Below are 27,888 nucleotides of genomic sequence, written 5' to 3'. Positions count from 1 at the left end.
CTTGGAGGACATTAAACGTCTCTGCCAAGGGACTATGTTGACAAAAGAGAAGTACAGACACTTAAACATCCCTATGATTTTTCGACAAGTTACGTTCAAAGGGTTTTATTCATGAAAAAACACTAAACCGGTAGAAACTCTGCTGCAGAAAATTGGTCTGAATGCTATGGTAAAAATGTATTTCACGCCCTCTGCAAATCAAGGTAATTTAATACTAACGTGCTCATTACGTTTATTTCATTTCTTGAGGTACTTCGGTTTTGTTCAGTGCAACGTTGGACTCTTTCAGTTGCCAAACTATCTCAAATCAGACAACAGTTGATAAAAATAAGAGCATTAATAAAAACGAAAGGACTGTCAGTTTTGAACATCAAGTCAATGGTGAAGCGAGTGTAAAAACCACTCTCGGAAAAGATTGACGTGAAACGCGACAATTTCATGTCGAAAACAATTGCCAAATGACAAGAGAACATGTGACATCATCAGAACGCAACAAGAGCACATATAAAGTAATTACGTTTACCTGTATTAAGCTGGTGTAATCATACGTCACCGGTATGAGAAAGGATAAGAACTCTAATTGTACTCACTCAGGATACTAACTTTATTGCTAATTTTTGACACAGGGTATCATCTAATCCAACGGTGGGAGGAAGTTATCAAAGTCAACACTCTCCTTCAACTCAGACGGCTCCATGCAGGAGTTCTGAAAGTCAGAATGATGCGTTTGATACAGGACAAACGAACTTTCCACGACAAACTACAGTCGGTAAGAAAATGCAACTAAGAGTATATTTCATTATGTTCTCCCTTCCGTAGCTAGTAAACAACATTTGAATGAATGAATGAATGAATGAATGAATGATGAATGACAGTTGAGTTGATGTGTCCAAAAATAAAGCAACTGAGACTAGCCCTTAAGAAAGTGTTCCCTAAACCAAAATAATAACGTGAATGGAGTAGGTCTAATATAGTTTTACTTATAATTATGGGTCCCATTTACCTCGGCCTATAGCCGAACATATTGTTTGAGCGACTTTACGGCTCTTGAGCGATCATATGTATGGTGTTACCAAAATGATAGTAAATATGAGTATACTAAAATATATACATGAGGTGTAAAAATAGTTGACAAGACCCATCCGCTACTACACAATAGATGTTTATTCTTCCTAACGTTTCGGACGTACACGGACGACCTTCATCAGAGGCTATACAGACACAATGGAAAAGAAGGACGAAAATTACGTTATGTTCTACACGGTCAAGGAATATGAGAACAAATACGCAGATATTTAGCGTATATTAGACAATGCAGCGACGGTTTGGTAGAATGTAAAGTCTATAGTAGAAATGTGACTACTGTAAAGAAGGAACAAACACAAAATGAAATAGCTGAAAACGGCAATGAAGTTGAGTGGGAAAATTAAACAATGCAATTTATTGAAAGGTGGATACTGTAATTCCTAAAAGAAACCAGAAAGAAACTTACAAGTTTGTGGAACACGTCTGTTCGATTTGAGCTGTGACAGTGAACAAAGAAAAATGGGCTCCCTAGGTTTCCAGATGAATGGTGGGGGCCCTTAACCGGTGTGGTAAATCTACCAGTCTTTTTGTTAATTCCTATAGGATGGATGGTGCATAGATTATAAATATATTTTATTTCCATTTGTTTTCTGATTTTTGATTGTGTTGATGATATTTTGCAGATTCCAAATATTGTGAAATTTTTAATAATATGATCCCTCATGTTGAGGTGTTCACTTACCAGTGTGTCTTTTTTGGTTTTTATAATATATACATGTTCGTATGTCCGCTTTCTAGTTTCCCACCAGTTTCTCCGATGCATACAAGCTTATCACATGGTGAACATTTGATGCCGTATATGATATTGCTGGTGTTGCAAGTTAAAGTTCCAACGATGGATGAATTGAACCAGTTTTATTGTCTTTGCTCTGTCTGTGCAGCCTGTGTTGAGGATGAATTTACACTGGTTGCAGTAGCCGCATCTATTGCATGATCCTGGGCTGAGTTTTGTTTTTCTGGTTGTTGTTAACTCTGGCTATGACGAGAATTTTGGAGAGATTGCTAGGTTTTCTGTATGAAACTATGGGTGGTTTGCAGAAAATGTCTCTTGTGTCTGGAGTTGCCTGGAGTATGTCCCAGTATTTGTTGATAATTGCAGGTATGTTTGGTAGTTTGGGGTTGAAAGTAATTACAAGTGGTATTCTGTCCTCGGTAGTTGGTTCGCATGCGTCATGTTTGGGTTGTAGCAATTGTGATCTTGATTTGAGTCTAGCGCCCTCTATAGCATTCTCTTTTTATGGTGAAACCCTTTACTGCTATGCAGTATACTGGTATGTATGCAATAATAGTTATTTGTTAGAGCATAGACAGTGGGGATGATTGCCATATCCAGACAATTTGTCCTTACAGATTTTTGTCTTTGCTTTAAAACTTTGGTATTCCGACAGCTCGAACAGGTCAATATAGTGCCAGTAGCGAATTTCTTAATTTTCGTCGGTGTCCCATAAAGTAAGGAGGAAGTGTAAATTCATTGCTCAGATAATGCAGTCCTCAAACTGTATACAATCCTTGTATATTTAATACAGGGACCTCATCACATCCAACTCAAACGGGAAGAGAAATTCAAGCTGTGCATGGTTATCAAGGACAACGCTATCCTGTACCCCAGACGATCTCATCGATTTCTGAAAGTGACATTGATTCGCTGAATAGAAAGCAATCTGACCAGCCTACACCAATGACACAAGGTAAGTGAAGATTTTGAAGTCATGATTACCAGATGTTCTTTCCGTTTGCCTCGTCAATGAAGAATAAAATGTTTATAAATGGTAGATTTATTAACAAGTTGAAGTTAGCGATCACAGCCAGCTCACTGCTTGCTTTAGAATTGATAGGTTGTCAACGAATATTTAGAAATACGGTATATGAACTCTACAATAAGTTCGTTGACTAAAAGATTCCATAAACAATTTCTGTAGAACATGTGAATAGTGCAGTGTAATTTGAACAATGTTGAGGAATTTAATCATTTTTAGTCCCCACAGACACCGTCCGGGGGGACTTATAGGTTTGGTCATGTCCGTGCGTGCGTGCCTGCATGCTTGCGTCCGTCCATCCGTCCGTGCGTTCGTCCGTTCATGCAGATATCTCAGAGATGCCCAGGTCAATTTCTTTCAAACTTTGCAAAAGAATAGTACCCTACCTCATACAAATGCACGTCGATTTGTTTCACAATGCGATCAAATTTGGCCGTGTTAGAGGACTTTTTAGTTTACATCTCCATAGACTCCCATGTATAAGGCAGCTCTCCATAGACTCCCATGTATAAGGCCAAGAAAAATAAAAATTTAGTTTCTCATCGTATTCATATTGCAAAAAGGATGCAGTGACACAGTTTTTAGTCCCCACAAATAAAGTCCAGGGGGCTTATAGATTGGGACATGTCCGTCCGTGAGTCCATCCGTGAGTCCATCCGTTCACGCATATATCTCAGACACTTGACAAAATGTCAAGTGACCTTGGTGACCTTTGACCTCAAATGTACATATTTGTCAACAACTAGTCACCACAAGTGCCAAACCTTTCATATATGGTATGATGGGACACCATATGACGCCACATATTGTACCTCATTAATATGTGCATATCTAATTTTAAGCAAGCCAATAGAGCTAGAGGTCTGATTTTTGGTATATAGGGATAACTTAGCATACAATTTTTTTTGACAAAATCTCACGTGACCTCAATGACCTTTGACCTCAAATATACATATTTGTCCATAACTGGGTAACCACAAGTGCTACACCCTTCATATTTGGAATGATGGGACACCTTATGACACCACATATTGTACCTCATTAATTATGCACATATCTTATCCTGAGCAAGCCAATAGAGCTGGATGTCTGATTTTTTGGTATATAGGGATAACTATAGGATAGAAATTTTTTGACAAAATGTCATGTGACCTCGATAACCTTTTACGTTAAATATATGGTTTATGTCAATAGATAAGTAACCACAAGTGCTATGTCCTTTATATTTAGTAGGATGGGAGACCTTATGACAACACACACGTTACCTCATAATTATGCACATATATAATTCTGGGCAAGCCAATAGAGCTAGAGGTCTGAATTTTGGCATACAGGGATTAATTAGCAATACAATTTTTTTTCAAAATGTCACGTGACCTTGATGACCTTTAACCTCGATTTCACATATATATGCATAACTCAGTAACCACAAGTTCTATACGCTTCAATTTTGATAGGATATTAGACCTTAAGATGTCACATCTTGTACCTCATTTATTATGCGCATATGTATTTCTTGGCTGGCCAATACAGCTAGAGGTCTGATCTTTTTTCCCAATTTAGAACCTTAGCTCAGAAATGCCTTTTGTTTTAAATTGGGAAAATGACATAAACCTATGTGCCCATAGATCTGAACATATACACTCCAGTGATACTTCTTAATGACCACATTTCCCTACCCCATCAAGACTAATACTCCTATTACAAGTGGGACTATTTCATCGTCAATGACTTGTGACAAGTGTCTCAAGACTTACTTCAATTTCTGTGGATTCATTAAATCACAACAGCGTAAATTAAAGGAATAAACTCTAAGAGACTGTCCCATTGATGATTTATTGACTACGAATGCAAGCAATATACTTTTTTTCAAACTATCGCGTAGGTGTCGGGTGAACGCAAACTGCTGCGTTTGAAATGACAAATGATTAGCCTATAGTACCCAATGTACGAAGATAAAATTAGAAAGTTATAAACCGCACTTTATGCACTTTAATTCTACTCAAAGTCAAGATGCTGACTTTACTGTAAATCTTTGACAGGGGTCTCATCTAGTCCAGCGATGACAGGAATTGAAACTAGACCACAAACGGAACCACGTGGAAGTTCTGATAGTCGGAGTGGTGCGTTTGATACAGAACAGCCTAACTGTCCGCGACAAGTTACAGTCGGTAAGAAAATGCAAGCTGGAGTATCTTCAATTATACTATCAGTGAACTAGCTTGTAGACAAAATTTGAGAGAATGAATGAATGACCTTGATGTTAAAAAAGATACTTGCTGCGGTTCACGATGACTCCAATTGTTCAAACCTATTTTAGGTAAGGTCTCTTTTCGGCCTCTACGTACACACCTTAAAGGTTGAGATTCGCCGTTGAAAAGGTGTTCCTAAGACCAAACAGACTGGTTTTAGGCGAGCCCATGAGCAAACAATGCTACCAAATGACCAGTAAATTAGAGGATGCTGAATTATCCCTCTTTCAATCCATAAAGAGATATCAGAGTGGGTTCATTGAAAGGGGATGGGCATGTTCGGACGGTAAATTTGTGCAACATTACAACCCATTGCTTTGTCCAAAATATTCAGTTAGCTTCAGAAGAGATCACGTGAAACGCTAGAATTAAAACGTGTTCCCACTCCACGAATTCTTAGACAGAAATCACATCTAAAGGGTGATAAAAATTCATGCATTATCCGGGTCATGTGAAATGAACCGTCTGCTCTTAGCAAAACTCACTCTTTCGTAAAAGAAAGCGTACTCCTAATTTTTTTCCAGGCCTCGTTTTCTTCACGATTGCAGTGTATCTATAAAATCCCTTTTTATAGCTATTTGTTTTCGTACATCGATAAGATTAGTGTACTTGAAATTCCTGATTGTATATTTCGACATTGAGTCCATATTTGATCCAGTGGGAGAGGAGATTCAAACTGTGCCAAAGACAGTAGTAATAACACTATCCAGAAATCCAAACGTTTGCATCATATTATGCACGACTATCGGTCTTGTTCCAGGAAATCAGAAATTGTATTAACAAGTCATCGTTGATGACACAGTCCCCGCTTGTCCATTTTGTTATAATCTTTGGTGTCTAGGTAGCTGTGGTCTAGGTAGCTGTGGAATGAAAGTTTCCCCCAGGAAACATCTTTCTGCGAGAACTCCTACTTACCTGTCACTGTTACCTTTGGGTTATCTCATTTGCTGCCTTCCAGAACGAGGCAAAAATTTAAATACACATGATCTCATCCCAGGCGGAAACCTCTATGAGATTCCATATTCAAACAGTTCTCAACCTCCATAATAGACTATCAAAATAGTGGAGAGGAGGGAGGGAGGAGTAACAGGTAAAAGTAGGAGTTCTCGCAGAAAGATGTTTCCCGGGGGAAACTTTCATTCTGCTTCATCCTCCTACTTACCTGTCACTGTTACTTTGGGTTATCTAATTTGCTGCCTTCCAGAACGAGGCAAAAATTTAAATACACGTGATCTCATCCCAGGCGAAACCTCTATGAGATTCCATATTCAAACAGTTCTCAACCTCCATAATAGACTATCAAAATAGTGGGGAGGAGGGAGGGAGGAGTAACAGGTAAGTAGGAGTTCTCGCAGAAAGATGTTTCCTGGGGGGAACTTTCATTCTGCTTCATCCTCCTACTTACCTGTCACTGTTACTTTTGGGTTACACAGAATCCAAAGCTTAATAGGAGGAGGGTATGTCAAACAACCTAGGTAGAGCCACAGCTCAAAGAACCTAAAGCAAAGCCAGCTTCCATAGGCACATCCTTGAGGTAAAAGTTAATAATTAAAAGGTATTTGGAGACGCCCAAAACCCAGCTTTACAAATGTCATCCACTGACACTCCTTTAAACAAAGCCCACGAGGCAGCCATAGCTCGCGTATCATGTGCTCTGATGGAATGCACAAGTCTACAATGGCCATCAGAAGAATCATAGGCAAGTTGGATTGTATCCCTTACCGTCTAGAAATAGTGTCCTTGGACACTGGTCCATGTTGACATGGAGACACCTTAATGAACAACTGTTCTGTATTACCACGAAGTTGTGCAATCATCTTAATGTAGTAACGAAGAGCCCTACAAGGACAAATAAATTTATCCTGAGGATCACTTGAAATATTTTCAAGACTCAGAATAAATATATCTGTACCAACATGAGATACAGATTCATTCTTTGACAGAAAACCTGCCCTAGGCAACAATCTAACACCTGTAGGCTCCCATCTGAGATAAGCACTGTTGATAGACAAAGCATGAATCTCACTACGTCTACGCCCAGACGCCACAGCTATGAGAAAAACAGTCTTCATAGTTAAATACTTCAAACCAGATTCACTAATAGGCTCGTAAGGAGCTGGCTTTAATGAGTCTAACACTAATGGAAGACTCCAAGAAGGCAAAAGTCTCCTCTGAGGAGGACGCTTAACAAAAAAAACCTTTAATCAGACTATCCAAAAGAGGATGTTGACCTACACTATGTTCACCATAACTCGGAAGGAAAGAACTCAACGCTGAACGATATGTTGAAATAGTTTGGGGCTTTAGACCTCTAGCCTCAAAAAGAAAAACCAGAAAGTCACCCACAGAACTTAGAGGTGGATGCATGGGATCGACATCATGTTCTTTGCACCAATCACTGAATACTCTGAACCTGTAATTGTATGATTTAATGGTTGATGATCTACGAGAGTTCGCTGCATATTCTGCAGCTCTCGCTGAAAATCCCTCTGAGCAAAAACGTTTCTTGACAGTTTCCAAGCAGTCAACTGGAGCACTGATGGATCTGGGTGAAGAAAACCCGACAACGGTTGGCTCAGAATGTCTGGGGTCCCTGGTAGCTTTATTAGAATCTCTATTGCAACTCCTGCAATCGAGGAAACCACGGTTGTCTTGGCCAATTCAGCGCTATCAGAATAACAACACACTCCTCGTGTCTTATCTTGCTTAGTACTCTGGGAATCAGAGACACTGGAGGAAACGCGTATGCAAACATGTTTGTCCAGGGACTGAAAAGGCATCCACTGCCTCTGCTCTTTGGTCTGGAACTGGAGAACAATACACCGCAGATGGGCATTGTGTGCGGTTGCAAACAGATCTATGTGAGGCCTGTCTAACACTTTGAAAAGGGACTCTACCACCTGATGTTTTAACATCCACTCTGTCGGGATAGGTCGTCTTCTGGACAGAGCATCTGCTATCAGATTGCACCTGCCTGGTATGTGAGCTGCTCTGATCCTGATATTTCTGATAATGCACCAATTCATTAGATGCCAAGTGAGGATGCAGAGAGATGGAGACCGTGTTCCCCCTTGCCTGTTCAAATATGATACTACGGTTGAATTGTCTGACCTTACAAGAACCAATCTCCCTAAGATATGAGGGACGAAGGCCTTTAAACTTTCCCATACTGCCTGAAGCTCGAGAAAGTTTATGTGCTCTTGTCTCTGGGATACTGATCAATTCCTGAAATGTCAAATGTCCCATATGAGCCCCCAAACTTGCATTGAAGCATCCGTGGTTATTGTAACCTCTGGGGCCTCCCGGACAGTGAAACTCCCTGAAAAAATTGACTCTGTTGGTCCACCAATGAAGATGCTGTGTTAACAGGGCATCTACCCTTATAGGATGACTGAGAGGATTCTGATGCGGTCTCCATTGAGACAGAAGGAAAATTTGAACTGGCCTCATGTTCAACCTTGCCAAAGGTATGAGCTGAACGCAAGATGCCATAAGACCTAGGAGGTGAAGAAAATGCCGCGCCGTCTGAAAACTGCCGGGCAAGAGATGACTTACCATTTCGCAAATAGCTTGAAAATGCTCTGGCATTGGAGTAGCAATCCCTTCCTCCAAATCTATTTTCGCCCCTATATAATGAATGCTCTGACTGGGGCAAAGTTCTGACTTCTTTTCATTTGGTAGCCAGCCTAGACTGACAGCTGTCCTTAAAATACGTGCAATAACCTGATCTGCGTCTGCCTGGCTAGCCAATCGTCCAGATACATGTGGACATAAATTTGTTGCTTTCGAAGAAAGGCACCCAAAACTACTGTGACCTTGGTAAACACACAGGGTGCTGACGACAGACCGAAAGGCAGTGTCCGAAACTGAAACACCTTGTCCTGCACTGCAAACCTGAGAAAACGTCTTCAGTCTGGGTGAATAAGGATATGTTGATAAGCGTCTGATAGATCGATTGAAACTTCATAATCCCCTTTTGACAGATCTGATAAAACTGAACGTAGAGTTTCCATCTTGAAGTGTTTCTTTTTGAGAAAATGGTTTAACGGGCGGAGATTTAAAATTGGTCTCCAACCCCCTGATCTCTTTGGAATTAGAAACATTGAGCTGTAAAAACTTTTTATCTGTCTGCGACAGGCTCGATAGCCCTCTTTGAGATTAATGAATCTATTTCCTGTAGGATAGCATTTCTCTTTCCTAAACCCGACGGAAGAGGAAAATTTATAACCTTGCTTGTAAGAGGGGGAACTTGAAGAAATTCCAATCGATAACCTTCTGAAACTACCCCTAACACCCATGGGTCATTGGTTATCTTGGCCCAGTGCTGACTGAAAAGAGATAATCTTCCCCCTACTGGCACCTCCGGAAATGGAATTTGAATATTTAACTGTGCTAGATTTACACACTGAGCCCCTGGCAAACCGTCATTGTTTAAAAGAATGGTCTCTGGGCTTATCCGGAAAGGGCGGCACTGGTGGTCTAAAGCTCTTATTATCCCTTTTACCCTTAAAGTAAGTACTAGGTGTAGCAGAAACAGACCTCTTTACAGAAAGTCTGTTTAGTTTAGCGGAAGGCTGCGACTTTGGCTGAAAAGAAGCAGGTCGCTTAACTCCCTGACATGGTCTAGAAAGAGAGACTATTTCCCTAAAATCTCTAGCTGCTTCAGCTTCCTGGTGAAAAATATCTGAGACTTCTCCATGGAAGAGTTTATCACCCCGAATAGGAAGCTTAGTCAAACGATTTCGAGTTGATCTTGTAGGAAAATCCATTTGATCAAGGAATAATTCCCTTCTGGCAGAAACTGACAAAGCAATGGCATGCAAGAGTTGATCTGCTGAAGAAGTTAGAGAAAACTGCAAAAATTCCAAACCCTTAGACAATTGGTCATCAGGAATATTAGAGCCTGGCGAAACTGCCGTATGTACAAAAGCGGTTGCCAACAATGAATGTGAAATGCATCTCAGCAAAACTCTCAGAGTTCTATCTACCATAAGATGTCCAAGATCAGCCTTATTGATAAAACTTCTCAAATCCTTAGCTAAAAAATGTTTCTTATCAGCTGCCAATTTAGTGTGGACAAAACTTTCTATGCTAGGCGCTCTGGCAAACTCCTCAAAGTCTTTTTCAAGGAACCTGAAATTCTTGTCTACAGACTTTGTGTACTTAGACACTCTGGGCAAACTCTTCTCAATAGCTGTCCATCTTTGTGCAATCAGTCCCTCAATGGGCAAACGAGGAGCACCTGTAACTGTACTATCTCCACCAAGTAAAAAAGACTGACGTTGACTATGATTGCTATCATCTTTTGTACAGCCAAGCACATTGCCAATAATGTTAATAATGTCATGCCATTTCCCAGACAAAGCTTCTGACATGTCAGCATCAGTAGTAGAAATTTCTGAATGAGTATCAGAATGAGCAATGTCACTTCGCACATAATCCTGTGACTTAGACATAGAATGACTGTCTCCATCTGCGCTCTCATCAAGATCACTTGGAGCAAACAAAGAAACAGAATCAGGATCTCTATACTTGTAGGACGGCTGTGGAACAACTCCCGACACAGTTGCCGTCTCCTGATTACTTATCACCTCTGTAGGGTCCACATGTAAATCCCTATTCAGACTGCTTTTGGTGTTGGGGCTCCACATGATTGCCCTCTGTTACACCAGCACTCTGAGATTGAGCAAGAAAACCTGCCAACAAAGAAGAAACCTTCTCCCTCAATCTCGTCCTTAGAAACATACGACTTGTCAGAGGGCAAACTAGCAGCTGCACTACTAGCCAATAAATTTCAGAAAAAATTATGACGCAGAGATTTATCTTGGTTTGTTTTGGTTTGATGATTTTGAGTAGATTAAACAATATGGCCCGGCATTGACTTAACAGGTTTAAATCATTTTTCATGTTTATTGCCTTTATATATATTATTAATTCTTTATTTCGGACAATGAGCATGTCCATATATATAAATGGTTACAGGATTGGCAAAAAAGAATGATACAAAAAAGGTTACATCAAGAAATATTCATTTATGGGTAGACCATAAAGACATATTTCTGAACACAGATTAGAAGACTGAATTTATCCATCTTTTCCTCAAGTCAGAAGTGAAGTTCACAAAATCATACACCTTACGTATAATTAGGTTCTCACTCATAGAAACCCTTTTCATCAAACTATTGATTTGCTTTCTAAGCAAAGCATCAAAAGTGTCAATCCTATTATATACAAACATAGTACTAGCACTGCTTCGTCTGTCATATCGTAGAAATATGTGACCAGCGTTATTGTAAGCAACTTTCAATTGTTTCAGGGCGCTTTTATTATAGCTGATCCATAAGTTACCACCGTACAATTGATAACAATATGCTTTAAATAGTTTACACTTAACACTCTGAGAACACATAGAAAATTTTCTCAAAAGCATGTTAGCAGAGATATAAAAAGATCTCCTCTGACGCTCGATATCAGAATTGTCACTGAAGGTATTTGCCAACAGATAGCCGAGGTGTTTTTTTCTTTTCAACAAATCGCAGTTTAACTCCATTGAGATAAACAGCCGGAATATGTTCAATCATACATCGCTTGAGAATTATACACATACATACAGTTTTCTCTGTATTGAAAACAATATCATGAATATTGCCATAATTGCTACATATATTTAAAAGTATCTGAGTTCCTTTCACTGACGGGCTTATCAGACATATATCATCTGCATACATCAGATGGTTAACAAAAATACCACCGATGTTGCAACCAACCTTAGAATTAATCAATCTATGGCTAAGATGATCCATATACACATTGAAAAGTTTTGGGGACAAGACACCACCCTGCTTCACACCGTTTTTAACAGTAAAATGTGTTGAAATAAGGAGCCCCATCGAACAGAGATTTCCTGCGTTCTATACTAGGTTAAAAGGTATCTCACATAACAAATAGGAACATGACGGTTGATCAGCCTCTTGAATAATGACCAGTGATTCACACGATCGGAAGCTTAGAAGCATCAATAAAAGTAATGATAACATTGCTACCATGACTTTTATAATAGCTGATGACCTCTTTCAGGACAAACATACACATATCAGTAGAATGACAAGTTTTAAAACCAAATTGGTAAGGTGAAGATCCAAGAAACGACTCAATCTTATTCAAAATGACTAATTCAAAAACTTTCGAGGTAATAGTAGACAGAGCAATCGGGCGATAGTTGTTCTTATCGCTTACATTTTTGTTCTTATCCTTAACAATGGGCACTAACAAAACTTCAGATAATCTAGGAGGACATACATTATGAATAAGCATTGAAGTGAGACACATGCTCAAAAGTACAATTAACTTATTACTAGCATATAAAAAATGCTCAGATGAGAGAGAATCTGGACCAGCAGATTTCCCTTGTTGTAACTTGTCAATGGCTTTACGAACATCACTAGGTGATACAAAACTCATTTGATCAAGGTTGCAATCGTCAACCTTATTCAACACGAATTCTTTGTCTCTAACCGAGTGCACCACATTTAAGAGATCACTAAAATGGTTCCGCCACATTTCAGAGATATTGACATCACCACTGCAGCCATCTACAGTGTTGGGTCTAGGCGGAGTCTTTGCATTAATTCTGTTGATGGACTGCCAAAATGCATTACAATTACCAGTAAACAAACTATTCGCAGCCGCATCAGCTTTGATTTGCTCCTCATTACGTCTGCAACTTCTTAAAGCATATTTAAATCTCGCATGCGTACGACGCTTGAATTCAAAAAGGGGCCCATTCCTCGGTTTTCCACTTTCACGCCATAGTTTAAATGCATCCCGAGCAACAGAATGGATGTCTTTGAGGTAATCATTCCACCCTGTCACAGTATGATCAACATTATCACGAATACATGGTGAAATCTGAAGACCTGCTGAATACAAGCTATCAATAATATCATCATAAAACTGAGAAATACACCGAGCATGATTTGTGTTGTGGCAATGAACATCCTTACAACAAGACTATCAGTTGGAGTGTGAATCTCAGCAAGAAGCATGTCAGAGATATTACGATATTCATTACATTGATTACAGTTCACCTTAGACCAATTACAGATTTCCCAGAGTACTGCTTATTGTTGTTATTAAGATTTTCACATGACGGCAATGTACCAGTATTGAGAACTATGCTGAGTGGGAAATGATCAGAAGATATAACATCATATAAAACAGACATCGAATTAATACACTGGTGAGTAGAGAATGACGAAATACAGTGGTCAAGCATGAAGTGGTACCATGTACGTCACTGACATAAGTAAATGGATTATCTCTCAGCAAAAGTTTATCAGAGATAAGATAGTCGTACTCATCACAGAAACTTTGCAGAGTTGTACCAAATAGTGAATCCGTATCGGCATTCCAATCACCGATCATCATACAACTATAACAATCACTAGATTGAACAATGGCGTGAGCCTTAGCCAATCGCTCTATAAATTCGTCATGATTTTCACTATTACATGTCGGCATATACACATTAATAATAAGCATTTGACAATTTGGCTATATTGAGCTCAATGCCTAAAATTCTGCTATCATTAAAGGAACGGACTTTAACAGCATGACTTATCGATTTGCGCCATAAAAACGCAAGACCACCATACGGTCTACCTATTAATAAGCTCTCACTAGTATCAACAGCAGATTCACCAAAGTAATCAAAATCCTGGTGAATCTTATGTAGAAAGGATATGTTATCACTTGTCAACCAGTGTTCATGTAATAAACAAATGTCGTGACTATCACACAGATCACGAACTGCATTCAACGAGTTCTTGACAGAGCGACAATTATATGATGCTATACGCAGATTCATTGGTTAGTTTCTTGGTTTATAGAACTTTCGAATCAGCACTCCTTCTGGCCAGACATCGGGATTCAGCAGTTTCTGAAAGTTCCGCGCATTAACAGTTACACGAAAAGACGCGTACGATCCATATTTTGTTGCTAACTGTTCACAGTTCATCACGTCAAGTTGAGCTGTATCTGCAATATATCTGACAACTTGGACGGGTTTCGTGTCAGGTTTCAGTCTGCTGACAAACAGTGACTTACTTTGCAAAACAGCTGGAAGACCTGAATGCTTCTTACTGCCAACTATATATTTGCGACGTCCTGTTGATGCTGCAAGTGCAGACTCAGCTGACGATCCGGAAGACACAAGCTTACTGCTAGGTTTGAGTTATGTGCTTGGTCATCGGGTTTACCGTTGACAACTGCCTCGGCATAACTTGATCGATTACGTTTACGTCGAACGTACGACACCATGGTAAACCCATCATCTGTGTTGACAGCCGCAGCATTATCGATACTGTTTTCATCACTGTTTTCCCTTGACTCGCACCTTGGAATTGGATTTTCACTGGCATGCACAGCGTCATCTGCACAGAGAGCATCATCAGAGTTCACACTTACAACAGGTGGATCATCAACAGGCGTTTTATCACCAGAGCCACTCATATGCAAATTTACATTCCAAACAGTGAAAGCATTTTCTGCTCTATCTACTGCTATAGCTTGATGCACTGAATTTCTAAGAACAGGATTGCAGAATTTGCCGAATGTCATCAGACGTTCGCAAATAAAGACTGGACATATTATTGTCATCTTCTTGAAGTCTATCAAACACGACTTGCATTCCATTTATCTTTGATAACGAGGTTGATACATCGATATAATTATAATCAACTGGAGGTAGCTTTGACAGATCTTTAGCCACGAAGACAGGAATATTCTCAGGATCGATTTCTAATAAAAGCGTCACAATGTCTTGAACATTCGATTGCGATTTATTCTGACCCTGTCGTCTCTTCAGGCGTCGAGTGGTTAACTCACCACATACATCATATAGAATCACCTTGGCTTGTTCAATTGCGTGATCATTGTACGCAGATACAAGCAGTTTCACAATATGATAAACTGGCAGCATGTTCATCTTATTAACAACAAAACATAAAAGTTCGTAAGCGATGACATTACCAAGAAAATGTGACTTTTGATGAGGTTTGAGATGCAAGCTGGAGCTTCGCACTTTCTGATGACCAGCAGTCCCACTTCCAGAAGTACCAGATACTAAAGGGTCAGACGATACACCAGTGCCGCCATTGTTGCAAGACAAAGGCAACTCGCCACGGTCATGGTCATGGTCAAGTACAGGAAACAGCATTTTCTTGCAATTTGGGCACAAATCCAAGTCACCCTGGCAAACTCTGACATTCTGGCAAGTTCCACAATCTTGACATCGCAACATTACCGTGATAGTGACGGATAAATCACGGAAAAAGAAGACCAGTAGCGGAGCGACTAAAAGAGCGTGTCTTCACTGAAGAAGCTACACAATATATATATATATATATATATATATATATATATATATATATATATATATATATATATATATATATATATATATATATAAGTTTTTAATTTTATCTTTCACCCTACTGCTCATTTTCTGCCGAAAGTCACAATGTCCTTTCTTTTTACTTTCTAACATTGACATCTTCCCCAAACATGAAGACATAAATCCAAAATCAAGTATTTTTAGCTTATTCAGCTAACTGTTTCAACTTGCTAATTTAAGACGCCGATAATTTAGCCTTTCCCCATATTTACTATGGTTAAGATGTATTTCAGCTAAATTTTAAACCCCGCTGATCGTAATGAACATACAAATCGCTAAAAAAGCATGCAGCCAATTCAAAGCGTTTTACAATATACCTTCATATGGTATATACCGGTAGTGCACCCTCCCAGGTGAGTGGAAACCCTGGCACTTGTAGTGTGGCATAATGGATTCTTTGAATGCACAGACGCTAGGATGATTGTCATATCATGCTATATTTGTAATTTAAGATTTTAGTGTATGCTATAAAACTTTTTTATCTTGTTTCCTCTAGTCCTTCAGTTTCGTAAATACAGATTGTGCTGCCTTTCCTTGTTGGCCGATAAATCACTCCGTCATTATTCTAACAAATAATGTTACAGCAGAACAAAATGGAAGTATTTAAACTCCATATCATAATTCAGCTCAAATATCGATCATCGAATAATCCGTTCCTTTTACATTATATTCAATGCACTCTTTCTGAATAATCGTTGGAGGTAATGAATTTTTTAAAAGACACATTTTTCTTCTTGATTCTTTCTTCACGTGAGTAGGAGACACGTAACAAAATTCATTTCTTTATTCAAAAATCGCGCATAAAATGTAACTTGACAGTTGAAAGTTTTGTTATGATATCTATTTGCTGTTACAGAAGATTTGCCTAATCCAAGGGCAACTGAAACTGGGCAATCTCATTCTCCAAGCACAACTCAATACAATTTTGAAACTCGCTTTTTTGTCACAACAAGGAACATATGGAAAGATAATGTGCATCAAAATTCATACATTCAGACATTTTGTAACTATCAGAGTTCGCCACCAGAGGCCAGGCGACTAGTTGCCTCGTGTACACACTACATGACTCATCGTCTGAGGAAACCTTTAACCTCTATACTCATGCCCAGAACAGTGATTCTGTTTGCATTCATTGATCGTAGCGTGTTAGTGCATGTAATGTACAAAACGCTAACAGGAACGATACATACCATGCACTACAAAAAAACCAACCAATCGATAAGTAACTAAGTAAATACATCTGTAAATAAATCCCAAACAATATCGACTCCTCTATTAATTCAACTTCCTCGGAAAATTAGTGGGTTTTTACTCTATAATCATATGGACTGATATTTCACAACGAAAGCATCGATCAGGTCGGGGCGACATAGACAACACAACAGCACAAAGAAAGACAGTGTAACGCAAATAACTGTGGCAGATTTTAAAGACCTGCTCATTTTTCGATTTTTTTCACCAAGGCATTTTCGGCGAACAGGAAACGATCTTAGCTGACAGCTGTTTAACAGCATTGTCTGTAGAAATATTCGTTAACTTCTAGTGCGTGCCATTATACCCGAGCCTTGCAACGTCATCGTCATATTAGTATTTTAAATTACCCTTTCATATTCGAGAAGAAAAACAATGAATAAACATGTATTTTCTATCTTATTATTATGCACATATGTATTTCTTGGCTGGCCAATATGCTAGTGTAGTGTCTGATCTCTTTCCCGATTTAGAACCATAACTTAGACATGCCTCATGTGTTTCAAATTGGGAACAACGACATAGACCTATGTGCCCATAGATCTCAACATACACACTCCAGTAATACTTCTTAATGACCACATTCCCGCCCCGTCAAGACAAATACTCCTATTACAAGTGGGGACTATGTCATTGTCAATGACTTGTTGAGTTAATGGTTGTATCACAGTATTCGATATTTCTAATTCTGTATTTTTTCCATTTTATGTTCTGAATAAATACATTAAACATATTTCACTGTCTCCAGTACATGACATTTAAGTATTTTCACTTCATGCACTTTATCCCTTTCACACGTGTTCAAATATCTGACCAAAGAACGAACACTAAATAGTCCAGGATGGGAGCTATGGTGTCATTGACGCTATTTTTAAATATCAGAACCTCGGAAAATTCACCTTGAGTAAGGGCCTCGACAGAATTGATAACGGGAGGGCTAGTGCAATTTGGGGTACGGTCAATATTTAGCTCCGCTGTCAGCGACGCGGAGCTTATCAAATAGGTTGATTTTCCGTTGTCGTTGTCGTCGTCGTCTGTCGTCCTCAATCCGTCGTTCATCAACACTTGCCTTCTCCTTTGAAACCGCAAGATCAATTGCTTTAGAATTTTATATGCAGTTCACTTGGGGTGACGTTACTTAAGTTTGTTAAAATCATGGTGAAATTTGCATATTTGTATTTTTGGGGCATTTTTTGGTGTTTTTGGTAAAAAAATCTTCTTCTCTGAAACCACTTGTCCGATTGCTTTGAAATTTGATATGCAGTTTACTTAGGGTGACTTCAGTCAGATTTCTTCAAATCGTGGTGAAATTTGCATATTTGCATGTTTCAGGCAATTTTGTCATTTTTGGTAAAAAAATCTTTAAAAATCTTCTTCTTCAAAACTACTGGTAAGATAGCTTTGATATTTGGTACATATGTCCCGTAGGGATGATCTTCTTCAGATTTGTTCAAATTGTGCAGAAATATGCAAATTTGCAGTTTTAAGGCAATTTTGGCCCTTTTTGGTCAAAAAAGTATTTTCAAAAAGAACTGGTCTGATAGTTTTGAAATTTTGTACACAGGTTTCTATAGATGAACTTAGTAATACGGATAGTTTTCAATCGGATTCGAACCCACAACATACGGCATCAGTCGCTAGCTGAGAGGCTATACAATATACAATATATTCAATATACATGAATTTTTGATGAAATCTGTAATTTTGTATTTTTGGGGCAATTTTTGCCATTTTTGGTCAAAAAAATGTGTATTTCCAAAACTACTCATCTGATAGCTTTGAAATTTGGTATACAGGTTCCTACAGATGAACTAAATGATATTTACTGAAATTATGATGAAATCTGCAATTTTGTATTTTTGGGGCAATTTTTGCCATTTTTGGTCAAAAAATGTGTATTACCAAAACTGCTCATTTGATAGCTTTGAAATTTTGTATACAGGTTTCTATAGATGAACTAAATAATGTTTATTGAAATTATGATGAAATCTGCAATTTTGAATTTTTGGGGCAATTTTTTCCATTTTTGGTAAAAAATGTGTTTCTCAAAAAGTACTGGTCTGATAGCTTTGAAATTTGGTATACAGGTTTCTATAGATAAACTAAATGATATTTATTGAAAATTTGATGAAATCAGCAATTTTGAATTTTTGGGGCAATTTTTTCCAGTTTTGGTCAAAAAATTTGTTTCTCAAAAAGGACTGGTCTGATAGCTTTGAAATTTGGTATGCAGGTTTCTACAGATGAGTTAAGTAATGTGTATTGAATTTCTGATGAAATCTGTAATTTTGTATTTTTGGGGCTTTTTTCATTTTTAGTCAAAAAATGTGTATTACTAAAACTACTCATCTGATAGCTTTGGAATTTGGTATACAGGTCTCTATAGGTGAACTAAATGATATTTATTAAAATTATGATGAAATCTGCAATATTGAATTTATGGGGCAATTTTTCCATTTTTGGTCAAAACATGTGTTTCTCAAAAACGACTGGTCTGATAGCTTTGAAATTTGGTATGCATGTTTTTACAGATGAGCTAAGTAATATGTACTGAATTTCTGATGAAATCAGTAATTTTGTATTTTTAAGGCAATTTTGGCCATTTTTGGTCAAAAAATGTATTTCTCAAAAAGAACTGGTCTGATAGTTTGAAATTTGGTACATGGGTTTCTATAGATGAACTAAGTAATATATTGTCGTGGAAAATATTCAGTGTCACGATTTGGAGCACAACAAACCCGATCACACGTTCGGATCCATGCGGTTTAGACAGGGGATGAAAATTACAGCAAACAGTCCTGTAGACGTAATCCAGATCAATGTAGATCTAGAGACTACTCAACGGAACCAACCGGGGATGGAAAAAGTGATGCAACACAGTACGTTCTGGTAGCGTACAAAGCCGATGTATTACAGTCAGCAGGGCGACAATACACGTCCACCCTCAGCAAGGTATAGAGCTGCTTCTGAAAAATCCTGGGTACATGCGTGCATGTGACGTCACCCAACCGATCAGGTGACTTTGAACTCTGTTTTGATTGGCTATAAGTTCAAAAAGGCATGTACCAGGTTTACATCACTAAATAACGCTTAGAAAGTTTAATACATAACTATAACATATAACTGTAATAAGTAATGGTAATACATGTGAATATCTCAATGGGCAAATTCCATCACATTCCCCCCTTCTAGACCAAACTACCACATGTATGTTTGTGTCGAATGATAGAGATGATCATCCAAACGTAAAAAAAACGTTTACGGAGTAGTACGACTTTCCCAACAATAGCTGTCCTGTAACCCTGTAGAATTGAATTATGTAAGCAAAACCAATACGGGAGCCTTATAAAAAAAGGCAAATTTCCTAATTACATACTTACCTAACCCGAAAGAGAAATCATTGTCTACCATCAAGAAGCAAACAATAATACATTTATATTTTGTCACTAAAGTCAACAATTCCTATGATATGAATACCAAAGTCCATGTAAACATTGCTATAATCGTCATCACCATCATCTCCGTTGGTAGAAAGCAAACGGTCAACACACTGTCAACCATTTCACTCATGTTCACAGAGTACATAGCATATGTCCATGTCGCTGCTAATTAGGTTACATGTCCATACCCATAGAATGTCACAGGTTTTCGCTCTCATCGTGGATACCGCGTTGTAGCCATATTGTCCTCATCTTGCAATGACGTCCCTCTAGTTTTGGCCTCAGTGTATATTCTGTGACTGCGACATCCTCGTCCTCAATGTCATGCTCTAGTTCCGATATTTGTTGTGGTTCATGATGATCAGGGAACAAGTCATCCACATCAAACACAGTCGTTGCTGGCGACACAGCGGCGTGATCATCAGTCGTATTATCTGCCTCCGGCAACACAGTCGATTCATCATCACGCAGCATAGTACTAGTACATAATTCTTGTTCAGACTTCTCAGGCATACCATCCTGGATACGTTGTTCCAACGTTGGCAGGGAAACATGCTCCAACCATGAAGCAATCGGTTTTCCCTCATATTTCTTCAACTTTTCATAATGTACAACTTTGAACTTACTACGGGCACTTTGTTGTATGCGGTAAACAACATCAGAGATTTTGTCAATCGCTAGGGACCCTCAAAATTAAGTTGCAATTTTGGAGCGTGCCCCTTCCTCCTCCTCTCATTCTTTAGCCAAACAAAGTCCCCGACTTTGAACCCATGTTTATCCACATACCTATCATAGTGTTTTTTCTGGGTACGTGCACTTGCTTTAAGCTTCTCTCTAGCCCAAGCATGTGCTTCTTGCAATCTTGACCTGAGTGTAGAAACGACGTCAGACTCCTTTTTGTGAAGATCACCTCTACCCTCAAACATTAGGTCGACTGGTAAAGTCACTTCACAACCAAGCATCATCATGTTTGGACTTTCTCCAGTGCAGTTATGTACAGCAGATCTGTAGGCCATGCCAATGTATGGCAAGTATGTATCCCAGTCACGCTGGTGGCCTTTGGCTCTAGATAGGTTTTGAGAGATCCCACAATCGTCTTCATGTGTCTCTCAACTAAACCATCACCTTGTGGGCGACGAGAGGTCGTGTATGTCTTAGAAGAAAAATAGATGAGATAAAGTCTCTTCCCCTGTCAGAGTGTATCTCAGCAGGCATCCCGAAACGACAGAAAATGCTGTCCACCAGTGCGCTTGCCACCATTGATGCTTTCTCATCTTTTATTGGTACACACTCCATCCATCTTGTGAAATAGTCTGCAAAGACCAATACCTTCTTATTACCTAGATAACTTTCGGGAAATGGCCCCAAGATATCTATTGCTGTCCTTTCCATAGGACATCCCACAATGTATGTCTGTAGGGGTGCCTTCCTGCGCCTGTCTACTGTCTGACGGCATGCACATACATCACAAGCCCTTATAAAGGCTCTCACATCTGAAGTCATACCATATCAGAATTATTGCATGCGCAGCTTACACAACGTTTTCTCCATGCCAAGGTGCCCCCCCTACTTTTGTAGCATGCAGCTCCTGCATTACGTGCTCTCTACAACAAGGAGGAAGGAACATCTGCCATCTCACATGTAAACCATCAGCCGTTTCAAATAACCTATATAATACCCCATTTACAACACGCAAATGATCAAAAGAGGCCAAGCAAGCCTTCACCTCATGAGAAAGCATGGAAACATCCTCCCATGTAGGCCTTTTTGCCCTACATTCCACAGCTGAAATCAGCAATTCCATGCCAGTGACCTGATGTTGTTTATCACGAAGCTCCTGGTTGGTCCAAATTGGTTCCAATACCACTGTACCAACATTGGATTGCTTTTTCATTCCATAATTGGTCTCAACCTCGTCCTTGCTGATCAAGCCTTGACCTTTCATACCAATAGATTTCACTTCAGACCAAGCACTGCCATCGGCAAATCGGGCATCATTCCAGACCTCAAGCACCATATTGGTGTCCTCCACTGGTTTATGTTCCTTGGTTGGTGAATTACAACCAGAGTAATTTCCACTAGATTTATCTACCTTCGGCCGACATTCGGAAATATCAGTGCTAGCATGCATTTGCCCACATTGTTTGCATTTATATGCAGGTGCACGACTTAGTGCGTCTGCATTAGAATGCCGCAAACCAGGCCGATGAACAATAGTAAAATCAAACTGTTGTAGTGATTCGATCCAACGGGCAAGTTGTCCCTCTGGATTCTTGAAATTCATCAACCACACTAAGGATGCATGGTCAGTTCTCAAGATAAACTGTTGACCCAACAAATAGTGGCGGTAGTATTTGACATAACTTATGACAGCCAGTAGTTCCCTCCTTGACACACAATACTTGCGCTCTGTAGCTGACAAAACTCTACCTGCATAGCTTATAGGTCTTTCGACACCACCTTGCACTTGGGACAAAACCGCACCAATCCCTGTGCCACTAGCATCAGTGTCCATATGAAGGTGTCACCTGAAGATGGAAAAGCCCGAACAGGACTTCCGTCAATGCAGTTTTTAACCTGTCAAAAGAACACTGACAATTTTCTGACCAATCAAAAACAACATTCTTCTTAGTTAGGTCATGTAAGGGTCGAGCTATCTCGGCAAAATTTTGCACAAAACGCCTATAATACGAAGAAAGTCCAAGAAAAGCGCGCACTTCAGTCACAGACTTAGGGGTTGGCCACTGTTGTACGACTTCAATCTTTTCTGAATCAGTGGCAACGCCATCCGCAGAGACCTTATGTCCCAGAAATTGAACAGTGGTTGCGAACAAAACACATTTGTTTGGTTTCAGTTTAAGGCCAGTCTGACGCAACCGATTGAAAACCATTTTCAACCGAGCCAACTGTTCCTCAAATGACCTAGAGAAAACGATTACATCATCTAGGTACAATAGCAGTACCTTCCAGGATAAGCCACTAAAACAACGCTCCATGATTCGTTCAAATGTTATGGGGGCATTATTTAAACAAACGGGGAGCACATTCAAATGGTACAATCCAGTTTTCGTGCAAAAGGCAGTATAAGTCTTGCATTTTGGTTCCAACTCAATCTGTCAATACCGGGACTGATAATCTAAGGTCGATAACCACTTGGCTCCATGGAGAGATTACAAGGCATCATCTATCCTTGGTAGGGGGAAACTGTCAATTACAGTCACAGCATTGAGTTTTCTGTAGTCTACGCATAGGCGCTGTGAGCCATCCTTTTTGCTCACTAAGACCACTGGGGAGGCCAAAGGACTTGTAGACTCCTCAATTAAGCCCCTATCCAAAAGGTCGTTGACCTGTTTATCTACCTCCTCCTGTTTCCAAATGGGGGTGCGGTATGGCCTCTGTCTGACAGGATTACCTTCCACAACTATGTCGTGTCTAATCGTTGCTGTTCTACCAATATCTCTATCATTGCAACTAAATACATCACCAGATTTTTCAAGCAATTGTGCAAATTGTTGTCTCTGTTTTTGGTCTAAGTTTTCAGTATTCCTCCTGTATAAATCGAGTAAATGAGTAGGTACCTTAGATTCACAGGCGCTGATTACCTCATATGGATTAACAGTAGGGAAGTTGTTGACATCTCTCCCTTCATTACAATCATTTGCAAAATTCCCATCCGTATCAGTAAGCTTACTGCACTGGGACAAATCAAACGACTTGACTTCCCCATCATCAACCCTCATAATTCCCAAAACAGACCCAGCCCTCACCAGTCGATCAGTTTCATTTACATTAAGTACCCGCAAGGGAATTCTAGGTTTCCAGGGGTTAACTATAGCATGACATACCCCAATGCCATCTTCGAAAGCCCGAGTTGCCCTTGTGGGCATGACCATGGCAGTGAGGTGCTCCTCATTTTCAAGCGGCATCACACATGGGGTTAATCTCTTAACACTGGCCACTTGGGGATATTTTCCCTGAAATCCTACATGCCCTTCCTTTGGCGAAGTGGCCTTTCTACCTACCACTATAGTTTCACTGCATGCAGGGATGATAGTGTCCCTTTCAACTTTTATTCTCATCAAGTATGGTTTCCGGTTAGAGACATTATTTGGTTTATCATCACAAGAGATAACTTTGCCATCCATTTCTATTACCCCTGCATGTGCATCAATTTTACAATTTAGAGGCCCTAAGCTAGATAGACCGAGTACACCCATATCCCAGGGTTCCAAATCAACGATGTAAACAGGTGCCTGAACACATTTATCATTTAACATGACTTCCAAGTAACAAAAACCGATTACTTCTTGTTTGTTATCACCAAAAGCGCTAACAGGTTCCTTAACTAAATACAACTGAGGTCTTTTATTCTCTGGGATTTCCAGAAACCAGTGTTCTGCCAAGAATGTATCAGTGGCACCAGTGTCAATTTGAATTCGACCTTTAACCCCTTGTATTGTAACATCAGTATACAGACGAGTTTTACGACACCAAGATAACTCAGTTGATTCTCGACAACCCACACCATTTTCTTTATTATTAAACTGGCCCCTCAAATTGTTGTCACCTTGGGCCGTTTTTTGTGTATCCATGTTTACTTGGACTGGGGGTCGACCCTCGCTCCCAGTCCACTGAAGTTTAAATTGCCCTGTTGTTTCAACAGAGGGCAGTTTCTCACAAAATGATCAGGTTGATTACAGTAAAAGCATACCTTGCCTTCCCTTTGCCCTGCTTATCTCAGTTGACCTTTGACCTTCAGACTTCGCCTTAAGAGACGAAATCTCAGTCCTTAATTCTGCCATGTTCTTTTGCAATTCAACCATTGTATTTGCAATATCAGATAACTTATCGGGTATGCCCTCATTTTGACAAAGAACTTTTATTCCAGCCCATTTCCTAGTGTTAACCCCAGGTAGAGATCCCGCTAACATTAAAAGTTTTCATCATGGATACTTTCCCTGATTACGTCATCAAAGGTACAGCCCTCTATACGCCCAGTTTCATTAACCTTTCTACGTATTTCGGGCGTATCCACTGCATTGAAGTATGCGTCAATACAAAGCTGTTCAAACATATCGCCTTAGTATCAGGGTATGCAATCGCCACAAGTTCCCTTATGTCTTGGGCTAAGCTCTGCAAAGATTCACCCTCATTACGTTGCCGTTGCTTTAGGCGTAAATGGCGTATATCCCGTTTACCGATTGACCCAAAGCGCGCTGCAAGCCTCTGACAAAGTTCCTCGTATGTCAGTTTATCAACGTCCAATGTGTTCAACAGTTGTAGTGCTGGCCCGGTCAACATTGCAAGCAAATACTCCCTATGTTCCCTCTCATTCAATTGATGCATGTCGCAATAAATGGTAAAATGAACTTTGTAAACGTCCCATGAGACGCTACCAGAATAGCGCTCTGGTACGAGTCTAGAACGATAAGCATTTCGACCTGAATTATGGCTTTGCCCCTCTGCCCATGCTCTCGTTCTAACAAGAGCATCCTCACTTTTAACGTCTGGGGCATCAGCGAATTTACGCAAGGCCGATATATCAATTTCTTCACGCCCTATTTGTGCTGGTGATCCAGACACATTGACTTTCATTGACATGTCCGAACGCGGACTCATGTCTACGTGACTAGAAGCAATTCGCTTCTCCCGGTCAGTGGTTATTTCTATACCAATGCTACACTTCTCCTTAACAACCATTGTATTATTTCCCTCGGTAGGCGTCTCCCTTTGCTGCGCAAACAATCTTTTGCGCTCAGGTGACTTTTCCCGCCATTCCTCTGACCTCAAGGATTTTCGTTCACTTTCAATTTTAGACCGCGACTTCTTTACTGAAGCAGATTAAGCAAACCGAAAAGAACTCCACGCCCATTGCAATTCAGCACGTTCCTTGTCAAGTCTATGTTCTTCATGACGCAAAGCCCTTTCCCACGCATCTAAATCCTTTTCACTTTTACCCACAGACAATGGTGTACTAATGTGTGGAGCAGATGCAATACCCGAGTCCATATTGAAAGCAATCTCGCTATCGAAAAATCCCTCTTTGCTAGCCATCGAACCGGCCGAGGTGACTACAGCAAAACGAGATGAATATTCGGTAGGAAATGATATAGCCCTCGGCTAATCGATTCGAATATTCCTAGCTAAAATACAACGATAGCGAAATAACAAAATAGCAAGATACAATTACACTGATCACTTACGGTGACTCGGTTCAAACGATTACACCGTAAATTATTACACAAAACCAACCTGACAATTGCGAAAAGTCGCAAAATCGCGGCAATTCAAACCCGACCGCTGCCAACCATGTCGTGGAAAATATTCAGTGTCGCGATTCGGAGCACAACAAACCCCGATCACACGTTCGGATCCACGCGGGTTAGACTGGGGGTGAAAATTACAGCAAACAGTCCTGTAGACGTAATCCAGATCAATGTAGATCTAGAGACTACTCAACGGAACCAACCGGGGATGGAAAGAATGATGCAACACAGTACGTTCTGGTAGCGTACAAAGCCGATGTATTACAGTCAGCAGGGCGACAAATACACGTCCACCCTCAGCAAGGTACAGAGCTGCTTCTGAAAAATCCTGGGTACATGCGTGCATGTGACGTCACCCAACCGATCAGGTGACTTTGAACTCTGTTTTGATCGGCTATAAGTTCAAAAAGGCATGTACCAGGTTTACATCACTAAATAACGCTTAGAAAGTTTAATACATAACTATAACATATGACTGTAATAAGTAATGGTAATACATGTGAATGTATCAATGGGCAAATTCCATCACAATATATTGAATTTTTGATGAAATCTGTATTTTGTATTTTTGGGGCAATTTTTGCCATTTTTGGTCAAAAAATGTGTATTTCCAAAACTACTCATCTGATAGCTTTGAAATTTGGTATACAGGTCCCTACAGATGAATTAAATGATATTTACTGAAATTATGATGAAATCTGCAATTTTGTATTTTGGGGGCAATTTTTTCCATTTTTGGTCAAAAAATGTGTATTACCAAACTACTCATTTGATAGCTTTGAAATTTTGTATACAGGTTTCTATAGATGAACTAAATAGTATTTATTGAAATTATGATGAAATCTGCAATTTTGAATTTTTGGGGCAATTTTTTCCATTTTTGGTCAAAAAATGTGTTTCTCAAAAAGTACTGGTCTGATAGCTTTGAAATTTGGTATACAGGTTTCTATAGATGAACTTAATGATATTTATTGAAATTATGATGAAATCTGCAATTTTGAATTTTTGGGGCAATTTTTTCCAGTTTTGGTCAAAAAATTTGTTTCTCAAAAAGGACTGGTCTGATAGCTTTGAAATTTGGTATACAGGTTTTTACAGATCAGCTAAGTAATATGTATTGAATTTCTGATGAAATCTGTAATTTTGTATTTTTGAGGCTATTTTTTCATTTCTGGTCAAAAAATGTGTATTACCAAAACTACTCATCTGATAGCTTTGAAATTTGGTGTACAGTTTCTATAGATGAACTAAATGATATTTATTGAATTATGATGAAATCTGCACTATTTAATTTTTGGGGCAATTTTTTCCATTTTTGGTCAAAACATGTGCTTTGAAATTTGGAATGCAGGTTTTTACAGATGAGCTAAGTAATATGTATTG

At 39.4% G+C, this 27,888-nt stretch overlaps 1 protein-coding gene across 1 annotated transcript in view; it reads left to right on the top strand.

Annotated features, from left to right (window-relative positions):
* Window positions 1-631: 631 nt before the first annotated feature.
* LOC139116592 (NACHT, LRR and PYD domains-containing protein 3-like) overlaps window positions 632-27,888 on the top strand; it is a 49,870-nt gene continuing 22,613 nt past the window's right edge. The window contains exons 1-3 of the mRNA XM_070679187.1: window positions 632-769; window positions 2,613-2,774; window positions 4,886-5,014. Of these exons, the coding sequence (XP_070535288.1) occupies window positions 2,765-2,774; window positions 4,886-5,014 (139 nt within the window). The 5' untranslated portion in view covers window positions 632-769; window positions 2,613-2,764. The remainder of the gene's footprint in view (window positions 770-2,612; window positions 2,775-4,885; window positions 5,015-27,888) is intronic.

Source organism: Ptychodera flava, chromosome 17 (assembly GCF_041260155.1).
Source record: "Ptychodera flava strain L36383 chromosome 17, AS_Pfla_20210202, whole genome shotgun sequence".
Lineage (NCBI taxonomy): Eukaryota > Metazoa > Hemichordata > Enteropneusta > Ptychoderidae > Ptychodera > Ptychodera flava.
This window is presented reverse-complemented; position numbering and strand designations above follow the sequence as displayed.